The sequence below is a fragment of the Podarcis muralis genome, chromosome 4 (assembly GCF_964188315.1).
Source record: "Podarcis muralis chromosome 4, rPodMur119.hap1.1, whole genome shotgun sequence".
Lineage (NCBI taxonomy): Eukaryota > Metazoa > Chordata > Lepidosauria > Squamata > Lacertidae > Podarcis > Podarcis muralis.
The window spans coordinates 75073239-75090407 of NC_135658.1; the positions used below are offsets into that span (position 1 = coordinate 75073239).

The following is a 17169-nucleotide window of genomic DNA, read 5'->3' on the forward strand; positions in this document are numbered from 1 at the left end:
GATAAATAGCTCAAAATGAAAACGTTTTAAGCCACAGCCACTATCAAGCTTTGGAGAGTGTTGTATGCATTTCTCACCCAGCATGATCATAAATCAAATGCTTATAGAAATTTAGTAAGGGATAATCACTTTCAGAGTTGTGTTCCACAGGGCAGAGTCTTGGGAGGGGAGCTGAGAGAACAATGACTGATTCTCTATACAAAACTGGGAGTGATTATACTAGCATAAATTTACCTGGAAGATAGCTAGTAAGCTGGCTTCTGATAAAATCATCCACTTCTTCTGGCTTTAAGTGATATTGTCCATCTGGCTTTGCTCGGCGCGTTGCCATTCTAGCCAGCAAAATGTTTGAACCTAAAAAAATGACAAATAGAATGTAGCTGAATAAATCCAAATTGTTATTAAAAATATTAATTCACACTTTGGTATATCAGCATGCCTATGAATACCAGTTGATGGGATTCACATGTAGGGAGATTGCTGTGGCACTCAGGTCCCATATGCGGACTTCACATAAGCATCTGATTGGCCACTGTGAAAGCAGGATGCTGGACTACAAGTGCATTTGGTCTAATCCAAGATGATTCTTATGTTCTTATGAATGTCAGTAGCAGCTACGGGAGAATACGAAGAATTTATGCATACTGCACTAAAATGTGGAGGTGGTTACATGGGGAGGGATGAATGGAATTCTGTACCCCAACTTCACTAGTGACATCCAAGTGTCCGTCTGGTTTTCCAGTGTTCTGAATCCAGTGTACAGGATCCACAAGCATGTCAAGCTGAGAGCATGGAAGGCCTGAAGCAGGGAAATGATTCTGCTGTATCCATCCATGCATTCAATGTAGGATGTGAAAACTGATAAGGATGTGTGTATATTAAGGTGTGCATTAATGATAATGTCATTATTTTACCTGCAGAAGTTTCTATAATGTCAACATTAAGAAAAAATATTATGGTAATGAACAAGATAAAACCAGCAATAAAATTACATTCATAAAGTAAGTACAAAATACATTACAAATCAGCAGATTAGCTTAATATAGCTGGATTAACCCTCATGTAAAGCCCAGGCAAACATTTGTAATAAGTGCACATTTGTATTAAGTTGACATTTAAACCCATCTTAACATTGTTTAGATTATTATTTTTTAGTATAAATCATGAACTAACCTATTCCAATGGAAGCAGGACACTTGGTCTTGGCTTTTATTTCAGAACGGATAACACTTGCTAATTCTTCTGCTGTCAATCTGGTTTCTGCAATGATTTCAGTGATGTCAACTAGTGCTTCATCACAACTGACTGCTTCAATGTTATGAGTATAGCTATCAACACAAAGTAAAAGGAAGTGAAACAGCAGCAACAGCTCACCAAACACGGGACAAATAAAATCTCCCCAACTGTCTTGTCTTCTAATTCTATGGAACCTAAATATATAACTGTGCACTAGAAAATTCATAGGCAATACTACTTTCCTTCTTAGGACTAAATTCATGTTAGTAAAGTGTGAGCTTGAGAAGTTTTACTAGTCTTATTCCAAGCATTTGATACAATCATTTCATTAACTCAAAGTAATATCTAAAGGGTACATCAACAGAAAATCTGATGCATTAGGACCAGTCCAGATGAGATGGAAACACGATGCCTCTGCTCAGATAAACAAGTGGGAAAAGGAGCTCTTCTTTTTACCCAAAAGGTGAAAGCAAATGTGGGGAACTGAACCATCCACCCTTAACTTCCTGGTACCCTGCCATGTTATGAACTTCTCTCCACCTCAAGAGAAGGGGAGAAAGTTCACCTCACCTCATCCACACTCAGTTTTTAGTGTGTGAAGTAGCTCCAAACACTACATTTTTAAGGTGAATGGGCCAAACAACTGAATAAGAAATGAGGCATCAAGCCAGGTCTAAGTTTAGATCTTAGAATTCCAGGTAAACACTATTTTTTTAATATAACATTCAAATATGAACCAGGTTCTCCAAATCCACTGGGAATTCTTTACCTGGTCAGCCAATGCTGAATCAAACTGATCTTGAAAATCCTATTTTAAAAATACTCTGGAGTGCAACCTCTAAAGCATCTCCCCCATTGAAGGTTTTGTTTCCAAAGCATGCAGCATTACAGATAACAGTTTAAAGGCAAACTCACAGATTTCTCTTAAATTAAAACAGATTATTAATGAAATGTCTGCAGGAGCATCTGAAACCACATCAAAAAGAAAAATAATTAATTTCCCAATACTTGTTTTACCTTGCCAGGGTTTCATACATGCTTTGTGCAACTTCTTTGTATGCCTGAAAGTCATAGGGCACAGCGTGAAGATTTGGACACAATCGTCTTGCTTGTCCAAAGAACATTCCATTCTTTATACCAACTTGCCTAAAAAAGACCAATAATATTGGTTTAATATTAACAGTCTATAAAGTTAAAACAACTACGGATTTGGATTTTTTCATTGTTCTTGCACCTGGGGATAATAAAGTGCCCTCAAAGAGGCAGATTACTGATACATTACAAAAGTCAATGTATGTAAATGTGAGGCCAGATGTCCAAGAAATTGCTGATAATGGTGGTGAAATCCTAACAACAATATATCAGACCATTTACTGTCACAAGTTAGAACTTGACTTTTTTCCACGTTGACTTTATATAAGGAATGTACAATGCTTCTGGCAACTAGCCTGGATTCAAATCTGACAGTGGTCTGGTCAGCACAATACACCATACAATTTAGAAGCAGAAGAGTGTGGTGCAACAAAGGGAAATTTTGCCTCTTTTACAGTAGGCTTCTTTACACATACACACACACTCCTCTCGCTATTCTCCAGCCAGGCAATTAAGATGTATTTTTGGAGATCAGGGACAAAAACAGAAACTAAGACTGAGGAAAATTGCCTTGGCTGAACAGGAAATAAATTGGTGTTGAGGTCTTCAAGGGAATGCTTACTTCCTAGACTTTGTGTGCATTCCCCACCTTTGGATGCTAGGTGGCGATGGCATTCCATTTGATGAACTATCATCCAGGGACAACACAGAAGTGAGGCACAGGCACAAACCCCTGCTATTCAACTAACTTGGTGCGCTAGCTGGAGCCTAATCCCATATGTATAACTTCAGAGTTACTGAAAAGCAGGGTGAGTTCTATAGAGATAAATCACAGTGAACAAGTATGTTTTAGGGAGCAACTTGAAAATGAAAACCCAGGAAAATAATTGTCTGCCTTGTGGAAGGGCATTTTAGCGATACAGAGCTGCAAGGGAATGAGGATACATATGCTCTCTTTGAAGAGCTGTAGCATGAGAGCTGTTCTCTCATCCTCTTTCTTCTCTTGTCCTGAACGTGTGAGGTGGACATCTACATAGGAAAATGAGAGGAAAAGCTGCAATTCACAACTAACAGGAAATAGTTTCCTCTTACCTGGCTTCATAACTGCAAGATGCAATTTCAGCCATTGATGGCACAGAGATTTCCAAGTCAATTCCATTCACTTGTGTAGACTCTGGATTATCTTCATCTGGCGAGTCCAGTTCACTTGCACCTGCTTGAGAAATATTTTAGCTATATTGTAGTTAATGGTTAAAAATAAATTACTTTCATAAGAAGTTAATATAATATTTAAAGTTATTTTATTAAAGTAAGGGTAGCAGTGTTGGCCTACAAAAATTAATAACCACAATGCGTATTAAGGAATTACCTTTATTACCAAAATACCACAAAATAGTGTGTAAGCTTTTGAGTTTTCCATAACTCTTCAACAGACTATATGGTAGACTAAGCACTAAGGTGGGAAGGGTGCAAGTGTGTGGCCAACATACAAACTGAATAGTTTTTCTCCATTTCTGTTTTCTACCTGGTAAGGAGCCTATGGATGGAAACAAACATGGGAAACCGCCAGTTGTGGTGGTTCCAGATGGGGGACTAGCCATTATTAATCTTTCTTATTCTCAGGAGGCCTTTGAGAAATCTGATACCTGCATAGCACATAAACAGTCTTATTTGAATGTCTGCTGTCGCCTTCCCAATTTCATTTTAAGACTGATCATATGCAGGCAACATGCCTTCAACATCAACTCATTTGGTTTTTCTTCTCTTTCTTCCCCTAACCCTAACCCCAAATTGCTGAGTTTATCATCCAGCCTGATAAAGAGTTCTGAAGTACTCAAAAGCTTTCACACTATTTTGTGAGACTTTCCTCAGCCAAATATAAGTATTGCCCTAAAATGGATTTGATAATTTATTAAAATAGATTTCCAATTTTTATTATTTAGCAATCTAAAGATTTTATGTCTGCATTCCAGAGTGATAACTAAAAATAGTAACAATTCAAGTTTCACTTCTCATAAATTCACAGTAGCGTTTCCTCCCCCCCCCCCCAAATATCCCACACAAAAGTGTAAGATAACGACCCAAACAGAAAGAAGACTGGAATGTAGAGCCCAAAATGGAAGTCTTTGGTTTTAGTCTACAAATTGGTTTCATGAGCTACAATTGTGAAAATCTTATGAGAAGACTTTCTAAAGCAAAAATGTCCCTTAGCAATGCCTTGCTGCTATTACTTATGAGGGCTCTATCTAAATGTTTCTCTTTTGCATGCTGATCTTGGTGAAATCCAAGTAGAAAGGGCCTTGTGAAAGCATAAAACTTATGCTTGGCTCCTCAACCAACCCTGCAGAGTGGCAACTTTTTTTCATGGTAGAAAGAGAGCCATGCACACATGTACACTTACTGCACTTTTCAAAGAACTCATTTCCCACAAATTTATTCTGTGGGGAATTGGAAAAGTGCTACCACAGTTACAAAGGGAAAAGCAGCTATGTGAACTTGTTAAAGTTTGGATTTAAACATAGCAAATATGGAACATTTTATGACTGAAGTTACACTTCATCTATGAAATCTCCTTTTAACTTTGCTATAAAATAAGATTTCCTCCTGCCCATCTTGCCTAATCCTTTAAGCATATTTACAGAGATACTTAAATTCAATGCAATGACTATTCCTTGTCTGAAAATAGTTACCTGTTATTAAAGCAGTACAAATAAAAAGAAAATGGGAATAACATATGCAATATGTAGTTCATTCAAGTACACTATTTAAACAGAAAAAACCCCTACAAACTTCTCTCATTTGATGGTCAACAACCTCCCTCTACGTCTCGAATTTCTTTTGCTCATTATTTGTCCATAATATATGGCCATCTGAGATTACCTAACAAGAGACAAGCTTTTAAGTCTGAGCCAGGCAGATTTATGTTAAAGAACTGCCCTAACAAACTAACCAGGTACCAACTATGAGCAAAACATACGGGAATGAGTTACAGTGTACAAGAACATGCTAAGTTGTACACAGAGATCACAAAGTACAGCTAGAGACCTACCCTAATATGCTAATGCTTACTTTGAAAGAAGAGGTAAGTAACTTGGATTTGGCTTTCATTTCTGCATTGAACATTAAGAGTTATTTCTCCAAACTGGTGCATTCTTCATTACTGCTGAATTGTGCCACAATCTGAGTTTAAAATGAATTATGATGTAATCTTTACAGGGCAAAGAATGTAGAGGATGAAAGATGTGAGAGACAGAACATGAATAGGCTACTATCTTGACAGTTTAGCATTGTTGTATTGATGGGCTCATTCAAGTTACCCAACATATCTGCAACTGCAAATTAGAGCAAATTATGCCCCAAACAAGAACAATGTCTTTAGTCCATTTGCTCTTCCGCCCTGGCATGAGAGGTCATCATCTTGTCTATCTTCATGAGTTCGATGGGCTTCTCCACAGTGCAGCACAGTAGATCCCCCCTTAAGCTGATGGTCACTTCATGTAAATTCAGGGCAATGCGAGACACACTGTCCTCACTGGAATGCAAGGTAGAGAACCTCTCATCAAAAGGTGGAAAACTAGACAGGCGCATGGTGAATGTGGAGCAACGGATGGAGAAATCAGAGGCCAGGACCCAAGTCTGTGAAAAAGAAATCGCTGAGAATAAATCTGTATCTCACGTGATGATAAAAAAATTGTTGCTCTTTAGAATGAAAATTGAAGAAACTGGGATTGAGGGAAAGGAAGGCTAAAAATATTCATATCTTGAGAATGCTGGTAGATGAGGACAGAAACCTAACCCATTGGCTCTGTGTGCTGATTTCCCTATCTCTTTGGGTCAGATAAGTTCTATCAATAGAACAATCATTACCTGCTCTCAAGGAGATACAGAACAAGAATGATAGCAAATCAAAGCAACACAATTGTGGATGGATAAAATTAAAGACTGGTTTTTAAGAGGCCCAAGATTCAACTCTTTGGAAACGTTTGTCCAGTAAGAGTGACAATAAAAGCAGGAACTATCAACGAACAGGAACTTTGTAAAAGATGGGGCTGATGTTGAAAAAGCACCTATTTCTTGTCAAACTAATGTTCACAGATGCTTAAAGTAACTGTCTCAGGGATCATAGATAAGCCAAGAGCAGAACACAGCATGGAGAATGGGAGGTATGAACAAATGACATGGTTAGTCATATGTAATAAACTGAGATTAGAATTTGTTCCAAATCATAGATGGATGTTATTTAGAGTTTGTACATGGATTACAAGAACAGAATTTACCAGTAGGTTAAAAAATAATTTATACACACAAATCCAAAGCTTTTATTATGTTTCAATACCTATCATGTGGGATAATTTATATATAGCAGACAGTTCCATGATCATTCATACTGGAAAGTACATGTATTTTTTCTATATTTTTAAAAACCTATGTGCCACTTTTTAATAAAACATCAGATTAAAATTATTTATATAGTCAAGCTGCTCATTGCATTTGTTTATCAAATAACCCACAGGTCAACATACTGCTGAAAAATGAAAGTAGAAAAATCACTGAGAAATACAAAAATTCAAAATATGCACAAATATAAAAATCTAATTACCTACCAACAAAGTTTAAAAAACCATGTGGGTTATGTCAAGAAGCATACTTTTGCCAAGGTAAGGAATAATGGGAGTGATTTGAGAAGCCTGGTTCTATTCTCCACCATGCAATGGAAAGGCACTCTACACTGTTTTTATTTCAACATTCTTGGAAAGTGAAGCCTTGTATGAATTTGTAAAACTTAAATCAGCATGCATTGCAAGACAACATTGTATTACACAAGGTCCAAGAAGTTATAGGCATAATGGCAAGAATGGCACCTTCAATCCTCATCACAGTGAATACTGCTATAGCAAGATGTACACTGCTGCAGTGTTCCTGCATTATTAAGACAAAGCAAGTTCTGTGGCTCACGTGACTCAACTCATTCTTGTCAGCAAGATGGGTAAAGGAAAGGAAAAATGGGGGTGCATAGGAGACTAGGATTTGTTATGGCACAGTAGCAACCACACCATGTTGTACCAGAAACCAGAGTATAATAATTGCTCTTACATACATCACAGTAAACTATGACAACGACAACAACAACAACAACAACAACAGACTCTATAAAGGTACTATAATGCCACCAGAGGGCGGAGAAACTATCCAATCTTGGAGAGCAAGAGCAGCTTGAAGGTCCACACGTCTCTAAAGTTCCCACAGAGGTACAAATCAAACTTTAATAATCATTTTTCATATAAACACTAGAAGCCTCTCTCATGCTATTTATTGTGAATGTTAAGAATACAGAAGAACAAACTTAAAAACTTGAGTGTAAATTCTACTACATTTCCACATATGCCTGAAATGTTTAAAATAAGCACACTCTTTTAGTGTTATTTACAACAAGTGTTAAAAGATTGCATCTTGTGTTGTCAATATACTATGCATTGACAAACTATAGCTATATGAATGCCCTTGTTTTTATTGAGGTGTTTTATCCCATTTATCAGCCCTAAATGGACTGTTAAGGCAGCTAGTACTATGGCACAGTACTATGAATGGAAAATATTATCTCTGAATATTCTGAAAATATGTGAAAAACATGAAAGCAGAACAACTTCTATAACTGTAGTTCTTCCCATTACCTTACTTTCCACTCTACTTTCCACTCCACAATCTGTAGTATTTATGACAAATCTCAATATGGTTATCTATCTGATCTCCAATAGCAGAAGCTAAATCTAGAAGTAATTCTGACTTGACACAGTGCTACTGATGCTGGTTGTAATTAAAGTATTTACATTGAAAAATACTTAGGAATGTCTGTTTGAGTATCTAAAGGACACAATACTGGTACAAATGTGACATATGTAGTGACACATTGTATCAGACTCCTGCAGCCCATCAGCAGAAGAACAGAAGGGCTACATTTGTGAGTTGTCCCATCTGTGACATCAGCCAGGCTCCAGGGCCACCTCAATCTCATTTTGCCTCCTCCCTTTGGGGGCAAAACCAGGTCTGAAACCCGAGGCATGCTATCAGAGGCCGAAAGAAATACATACGGTACATATCAATTTAGCATGAATAACTTGCACTATGTTTGGGATGGATTTTTATCATTCTACGTGAGAAACCAATCTTAGCTGTAAAGCAGGAAATAAATAGGATAAATGAACGTACATTTTATTGCCAGTATCCTGTGCTAACATTTCACTGTGGAATGCACTACCAATGCACTATTAAAACAGCTATGCTACATGATACTTTAGAATCAGGGCTTTTTAAAAGTACCTTTCAATGTATTAAAGAACTGGAAGATCTTAGATGTCTTGCACTGGACAAGACAATCTAGGAATAAAGCAACATTGCAAAACAAAATTCAGGAAACCATATCTAACAATATCTATTCTTGACTAAAGGATTACAGTCCACTTAAATCAGGCACCCCCAACCATTTTCTGCTGGGGCTAAATTTGAAAATCTGAGAAACTGGCATGATCACCAGAAAAAATATAAACTTCAGAAACTGTTTATGTATGCAACAGCAGCAGCCCAGATCCTACTAGCTCAAAGGTGGAAGGAAGACAAGATGCCAACAATAGAAGAATGGCAAATGAAAATGATGGACTATGTAGAAATGGCAAAACTTACGGAAAAGCTCAGAGACAATGACAATGAGAAATTTAAAAAAGAATGGGAAGCATTTATTGTATATGTATAAAAATATTGTAAACAAGTAGAAACACTAGCAGGCTCTGACTAAACATTTGCAAGTAGTTAAGCTGAGATAAAATTTATGGAAGGAAATTTGAATTGAAATAGCAAAATTTGATGGCATGCATTTAGGATAAAACAATAAGGATAAGAAAAAGAGGTTTACGTAAATTATGCAGAAAAGGTATATATTCAATGAACCAGGAAAGGAAATGGAGGGAAGTCAGGAGGTTAAAGAGAACCTCTGAAAAGATCTTTTCTTTTTTCTCTTTTCCTTTTCCTTTTCTTCTTTCTCTTTTCTTTGCTTCTCTTTACTTTTATTTCACTTTTTATTTTTTATGTTGGTTATTTTGTATCTTTAATTTTACTTGATGGAAAATAATTGTTGAAGTTGAAATTGTAAAACCAATAAAATTTATTTATAAAAAAGAAGAAAAATATCAACTTCACAGCAGGAAAGCTAGTGGTGTTCAGAGCAACACTGCATAACACAAACAAATATCCACAGGCACAACGTACACCCCAGCTACGTATATCCCTTCCAAACAAAGAAAAAGAATAGTAATCACATATACACACTAAAACAAGAAGCAGACACCAAAAAGCAGGCAAAACACTCTCCAAACAAAAATGCCTAACACATATGCACAAACACCCATTAAAAACAAAACTCAATGTAACTTTTTTTCCTTGACCTTACTAGGCAGTAGTCAAGTCCTTCTTATTTACCGTATTTTTCGCACCATAGGACGCACAGGACAATAGGACGCACCTTGTTTTAGAGGGGAGAGAACAAGGGAAAAAAATTCTTCCGCTCTCTGCCCAGCGCCCCTTCAGTGAAGCGGCAGGAGGCGCTGCGCAGAGAGTGGGAGAATTTTCCCCCTCTTGTTTTCCCGCTCTAAAACAAGGTGCCGTTTAAGGTGCGTTCAGGTGGCTACCTTGGAAGCCTGGAGAGCGAGAGGGGTCGGTGCGCACCGGCCCCTCTCGCTCTCCAGGCTTCAGGTTCCTTTCGACCTGCTCTTTGGGGCTGGCGGGGGGAAGCCCACCACCAGCCCCAAAGACGTCAGGGAGCAGCGGAAAGGCGCAGCAGAGAGGCTGCTGCCATAGTCACGCGTCACTTCTCCAGCTGGGAGAGGGTCGCGGGGCTATGGCTTCTTTAGCCCCACGCGCGCTCTCCCGGCTGGAGAGGTGACGCGCGCCTATGGAGGCTCCTGCCATAGGCGCGCGTCACCTCTCCAGCCGGGAGAGGGTCGCGGGGGGCTGCTTTAGCCCTGCGCGCGCTCTCCCGGCTGGAGAGGTGACACGCGGCTATAGAGGCTCCTGCCATAGCCCCGCGTTACCTCTCCAGCTGGGAGAGGGTCGCAGGGCTATGGCGTCTTCGCTCCATAGGACGCACACACATTTCCCCTTCATTTTTGAAGGGGAAAAAGTGCGTCCTATAGAGCGAAAAATACGGTATATTTTCTAATGAGTTTCAGAGGTAAGCAAAGCCCCAGGGCTACAGCTACCCCACCCTCCTCCTTTCTTTCTCTATGCACAATGTCTCTAGGTTCATAAGGAGACCAATCTGAAAAAAGAGGGAAAGAGACAAGGCAGCAGCAGCTGCACCTGCAAGTCCATATTTTGCTTCCTACGCAGCCCTGCTACAGCTCTTTTTAACAATTCAGTCAGGAGGGGCAAGGGGGCCCCAAGTTAAAAAAACAAACTGCTCAAGCCTTTCTAAACGTTTAGGAAAATTGTGGCTTCCTTGGGATCACAGATGTATGATCCAACAAAAGAAGAGGAGGGAAAACAGTATTCGGACGTGGCTCGGAAAAATAATAGCAGCCATGCTAGATCAGATCAAGGTTCCATCTAACCCAGCATCCTGTTTTCAACATTGTCAGCCCCATTATTCCAGCAAGCCCACAAAGCAGGGCATGGAAGACTACAACTATCCCCAAATATTTGCCCCTAAAACCTGGTATTCTGCCTAGAAACATTTATCTGTCCTAGTTCAAAGCCAATGACAGACCCATCATGCAGGAATTCATCTAATCCTCTGTTAACTACCACACTATCTTTGGCCAACAATGTCCATAAAAAAATTCCTTCCAGTAGCACCTTAAAGACCAACTAAGTTAGTTCTTGGTATGAGCTTTCGTGTGCATGCACACTTCTTCAGATACCAACACTTCTTCAGATACCAACACGGCTACCTATCTGTAAATGTCCATAAATAAATTTATAAAGTTAAGTACTTGCCTGTGCTAGATCTACTGCCAGTCTACTTCACTGAGTGACCTGAGTCCTAATATAACGAGGGAGAAAAACCTTTCTATCCCTTCACACCATTACAGTTTTTCTTCCCATTTCCCTACTGCAGTCTTAAAACTAAAAAGTTCCATTTGCATTGGTCACATTCCTTTGTTCATCTTTGCTGCTCCTTCGCCAGTTGTAATACATTCTTTGTTTAGATGGGGCAATCCAAACTGTACATAGTATTCCAAATTTTTTTGCCCCATCTGTTATATATTTTGGAAAGTGGTTTGTCTACCTGTCTGTTCTCTATGCATTCAGATGCCTCTTGAAATATTGCCACCCAAATTTGGCATGACAGTTCCCAAAGTGGATGAGCTATTTTTGGTCTTTGTTTGGATGCTGGACATTATTTGAAACAAGATGATGGGGGGTACAAACTTGCTAGCTACAGTGGTCTGCTTTGCCAGCATGTTACGTGCAGGGAGCATGCTGGGGAAGCAAACCCCAACAGGATTGAAAAGGGAGTGGCTGAGGCTACAAAGGTTTGGAAGGCAGGAAGAAGAGACTTAGCTCCAGGAACTGGGAGCAGGACGACAGAATAAGTGGCTACCTCCCTGAATGTTGGGCCAGTGGTGGGGGTCAGCCAGTCTCTCATCACTGGTTATAGCCCCAATGGAGATGGCAATGGCTGATGCAAGAATAAATCTGGGCAAGGTGAGTCAAGCTTAGGAAGCTGCTTCCCACACTGCAGCAACCACTGGCAGGTCACTAGGAGGCGGTGACATTGTAGGTGGTGGCGGCAGTAGGGGGGATGAGCTAGGACCCAAACCACACAAAGCCAACACTGACAGCGGGCCATAATGTATGTGTGGGGGAATGGCAGAATGGGGAGGCAAAACAGGCCTGGTACATGCAGCCACACGGCAGGAATTGCATACCAAAGAAGCAGTCCTACTGGCTGCAGGGGTATGGTTCATTAGCACATTTCACTCAGGGAACGCATTGGTGAAGCAGTACCCAGTAGGCCTGAACCCTCCTGCTCTCTGCAGCGCAGTCATAAGGAGAAAGAACACACAGAGTCTCTTTCCCTCATCCCTCTCTTGATTGTATAGGGTTTATTAAAACCCTAATTAAGTATCAGGACCAGATCAGGGTCAGGTGTTCCCTGGGTTAGGTTGGGGCTGTGCAGAGCCCTAAAATTAATGAATTACACTATCCATTTATACACCTCTGTTTGTTGTTTCTCAGAATTTCCAGGCAATGCCAGGTATTTTCAGCTAAATTTATATAAAGTTATTTTAACTAGCAAGATGCCACCACAGCACTACAGAACTAACTTTGGATTGTTATAAGTGACGATCCTATGATACTTATTTATTTTGCAATTTCAACAAATTGCAGTTTTGTACCTGCTTTGCCATTCAATTTATTCTGATAATATTGCCATTCCAGCTGGGGATTTGCACCAGGACGAAGCAATGATTTTCCTGATCCTCTGTTACTCGTAACAGCAACCGGTTTGCCTGTGAAACATAATACAGTTGTAAGTCAACTTGCACTGCACTTTTTGTAAAAGATCTATGAGCACTACTGCAAATTACTTAGTAACACAAGTTCTACACACAGGATAGTGATTTTGAGAGTATAAAAGTTAGGACACACATTTTTCTGCTATGGCAGTGCTGAACAGCGCTGAATCCACAACTTTTTGGTTCAGTCAATAAAGACAGATGTAATCTGATTTGACAGTAGTTGGGGGAGGGAAACCTGTGAAATGATTATTCAATTTCAGGAGGATGCTTTTTACTGGATCCAATTTTGCATGTGTGTGAATGCATGCACTTAAATGTATGTGCCTTCTCTTTCTTAATTTCCTTTCCATTCTCTCTCAAAAGCAGCACATCACTTTCTCCCTCCCTGTCTCCTCCTAGCTGCTCCTTTTTCTTTCCCTCAAACTCTCTGATAGCTTTTCCTCCTTATCTTTTCAGTCACTCCACTTTTTATTCAACTGCTCAGGTACCAATCCTGAAAAGCATACATAGCTGAAAGATGAAGTGGGAAAGAACATCACTCTTACAACTTCCTCCTCCAGTTCTATGTACTTTTATAGGGACACAAAGGCACACACACACACACACACACACACACACACACTGCCTCATGATGGAGAGAGAAGAGGGGATGGGAGGCTTAAAGGTTTTGCTGGAATCACTGCTACCACAGGCACTGCATTGGCAACCCCAGCACTACAGACATGTGATCTCTTGTTTAACTGCCAGGAGGGAAAAGAGAACTCTTCACTGTGTCCCATGGATGCAGATAAATGAATGACAAATCTAGAGATATTTGCAAGTACAGTACCACCAATATGTAGGTTTTCTGTTTAAAAGTTTACTCATGTCAACAGGTGTGCATTTAACAGTACATTCCCACCTGGTATATAAAAAGCTGCAAAGTGCAAAGAGGAATGAATACTAACCTTTTAGATCAGGTCTATCTCGGATACCCACTGATACAAAGAAGCAGTCCATATCCACATGCATTATACAGCTTTGATGCTTGGTTGAGCTCAAGGTGGCTGTATAATCTATTATAATGGTAGGCAAATGGAAAGTTTAAACCATACTGAACAATTTTTTATTCCTATTATGCTCCTATTAATCTAGAATTTACCACCCCACTCTTTGTTTGCAACCATTTAAACTGTCCTTAAAACATGTAGAATGATATGGAGTCCCCAGTTTAAAAAGTTTCCAAAGGTACCATTTCATTGTTGCATATATTGTTCTTCACTACAATCAATAGAGTTTCAAGAGTTTGTTGTACACATCTACTCAGATACTTGGCCACACTAACTTTGTAACTACTGCTCTATACTATCGGCTTTTCCTGGTTCTTGACATTTTCAGGCCAAATCTGGAAGAAGTGATTAACATTATGGCTCTTCTTTTTCAATGTAATTGAATATGCCACCACAGCACAAGCCCGCAACCATGGGCTACCTTGGGTTAAGAACTTTGCTTCAGGATGAGAACAGAAATTGCGCAGCAGCAGCATGGTGACAGTGGGAGGCCCCGTTAGCTAAAGTGGTGCTTCAGGTTAAGCACAGTTTCAGGTTAAGAACGGACCTCCAGAACAAATTAAGTTCTTAACCCGAGGTACCACTGTATAAACCTAATGATATATATTTCGTCCTCCAACACCACAGTATAACATGGTATTCCCTACAAAGCCTAACATTCCAAACAACAGATTTATAATGAAGCTACTAAGGGCTCATCCAGATTTCCTTTTGTCCTGTGTTTCTAGCCACAGCTCCGGGCTTTAAAGCTCCACATCCAAGTGTTTTTGGTTTTTTTGTCCTGGCATTTCCCCCAGTAAAATCTGCATTTTACCACTGAATCAGAGGAAATGACGTGAATTGCCGCTTGCTCTGATTCAGATATAAAACACAGGCTTTCCAGGTGAAAGCAATGGGATCAAAACAAACAAAACTACTCAGACATAAGACTTTTAAAGTGTGGACCTCTGCCTTGAAAGCACAACACAAAGGAAGTCTAGATGAGCCCTTAGGCATTTCCCCCGACAAGTGAATTTGATACATAACACTGTGCATTGACAGTGAAATGCAGGCAACAAAATTTGCTCAAATAATTAGTGACTAAGTCGGAAAAAGAGAAGCTAATACCTTTTGGCATGGCATGCACTCCAGTTCGCACAATCCTGAGACTGCTCATAAGCAACCAACCTTAACTGTAGCATGATTGGAATGCTGCACTTTATAGTCTCATCAAATTATCTTGGAGGTCCATACTGCCCATCACTAGCTTACATAGAAATTTCAATGTCAAAATATAACCCGTTTAAGTTTATAACAAGAGTGAGTGGCTTTTTTTAGCATAACCTTAAAAAGTACCTACCCGAGTCAGTTTTGTTAATTATAGATTGCCCTGCTTTCAGTTTTTTTAACTTTTCTCTTCCTGGGAAGATAGCATGGTTCTGTTTCTGCAGTGTATTGACAAAATCTGTAAATTCACTCTTCCAAGTAGCTATATGATGCAATCTTGAACGAGAGTAAAAGTCGGAAATGAAACTGCAGTTAGGAGGTTTGGACAGAGGTGAATCTACCTTACTAGGAGAAGGTACTGTGGTGCTTTTTGTGCTTGAAGGCCCCTGAACTGTAGAGTGATGAGCACCGTTTCTTTTAATATTACTGTGCAAAGATGAACAAGGTGAGTTACTCATAGTCCTATGCGAAATTCGTAAAAGTTCAGTATTTTTGTTGCTTTGTTGAAAATGCTGCATAGAGCAGTCTCTAAAGTCTCTCCTTTCCTCCTCCTGCACAGGAGCTGGAGACAGTCTGCTTGCAACATTGTTGCCAGAGTGCACCAAGCTATCCTGTGTCTTTAAGGCACTGTTGGAACTATGAGTGTGTCCATTGAAAATGGAAATGCTGTCTCTATGATGAATTCCGTTCTGCTTGCTAGCAGAAAAGGCTTGATCCAAATCCACGACTCCGGCATCTTCAGTCTCATCTTCCATGTTCAATTTACACGTTCCATTGGCTTTGATTTCATTCTCTACGTCATACTTCTTTACTAGACAATTTCTAAAAAAAGATGGTATAATACAGAAATTAGGAAAAAATATCAATTAAAAACATTTACCACTAAACTCTCCCCCTCTATTGTACTTTGAACGCCCCCCCCACACTGGTTTTAATAACAAGTTGACAGAATTGTTTCATAAACTTAGTCCACTAAGTTTTAAAGAGTAGTTTGAAATATGCCTAGAGATCTTCTAAGAGCTGCATAAACAGCATTAACATGAATGATCTGAGATGATCATCTAACACAATCTGAATTTGTAATTCAAGATAATTACTTACACCCTGTTGAACTCCACAGAGATATTGCTAGGACCTGCAATAGGTTCTTCAGGTTTGCATATGGTATTAAAACAGAGGCCTTTTTGAAAACTTGACTGTTTTGTATAAAGCTGATATGGAATGTATGAAAGGAGCCGTCCAGCCTTTATGCTGTAAAGAAGATGAGAGTTTAATTAATCAGAGAAGTCATAACAAATTCTGACTCTATGTAGTTTTTATCTTGTTCTTAAAGTAGGGGGGTATACCCCCAGTTGAACAGCACTTACTTTCATTAATGTATTTAATGTTGGGGAGAGAAGCTGTTGATTGCACTTGTATATTTCTACTTTACTAGCTTGATTGTCTTATTTCTAGACACTTCATTGTCCCATTATTTTATACAGAAAACAAAACTTATTAAACTGGAAAGGTTTTACAAATTTAAGGTAATGTTGGGAACCCTCAAGCCTGGGAGCCAAATGTGGCCTTCTAGTCTCCATATCCAGCCCGCAAGATTTTTTCAGGTCTTGTTCTTCACTGGCTCTGCTTTGTGCCCTCAAGTACTTTTTGCCTGGCTAGAATAGGTCCCTGAGCTGTTATAACGCCTCTTTGATCGCTTGGAAGCAGGACATAAGCCTGCAGCCACTGCACAATTGAAATATAGCCTATTGTACAAAGTTAAAGCTCACATCTGTTGCTTCATGCACTTCAATCTAGTCCCATGTGATTTCCCCCTCTCACTCTGCCACCATTGGCATGCACCTCTGCTACTCTGTCAGTTACTTCAGTTCTTATAATTGTATATAATTATTTAAGTGAAATATTACTGTTTGATCAACACTTATATTTGGGGTTGTGGAGTTGAATGCAGCTTTTTCCACAATTCCCACCTGCAATGCTAGAGTATTCTCTGAGGGTTTATGATGTGATAAATGCAGCCAAGTCCCTGTTATGCAGAAAAGGAATATAATCATGCATGGTCTAGGGAAATG

General features: G+C 39.4%; 1 protein-coding gene across 3 annotated transcripts in view; it reads right to left on the reverse strand.

The window, feature by feature from the left end:
• The window catches only part of REV1 (REV1 DNA directed polymerase), a 39816-nt gene that overhangs the window by 11385 nt on the left and 11262 nt on the right, over positions 1–17169 (reverse strand). Inside the window, exons 5-12 of one of the 3 annotated variants that reach the window (XM_028727880.2) lie at positions 16199–16348; positions 15231–15919; positions 13790–13897; positions 12720–12833; positions 3421–3541; positions 2254–2382; positions 1174–1328; positions 235–354 (exon numbers count right to left, since the gene is read on the reverse strand). In XM_028727880.2, the coding sequence (XP_028583713.2) occupies positions 235–354; positions 1174–1328; positions 2254–2382; positions 3421–3541; positions 12720–12833; positions 13790–13897; positions 15231–15919; positions 16199–16348 (1586 nt within the window). Of the gene's footprint in view, positions 1–234; positions 355–1173; positions 1329–2253; positions 2383–3420; positions 3545–5397; positions 5924–12719; positions 12834–13789; positions 13898–15230; positions 15920–16198; positions 16349–17169 lie in introns of those variants that run through there. The other 2 variants (XM_028727879.2, XM_028727881.2) reach the window with 2 other exon arrangements.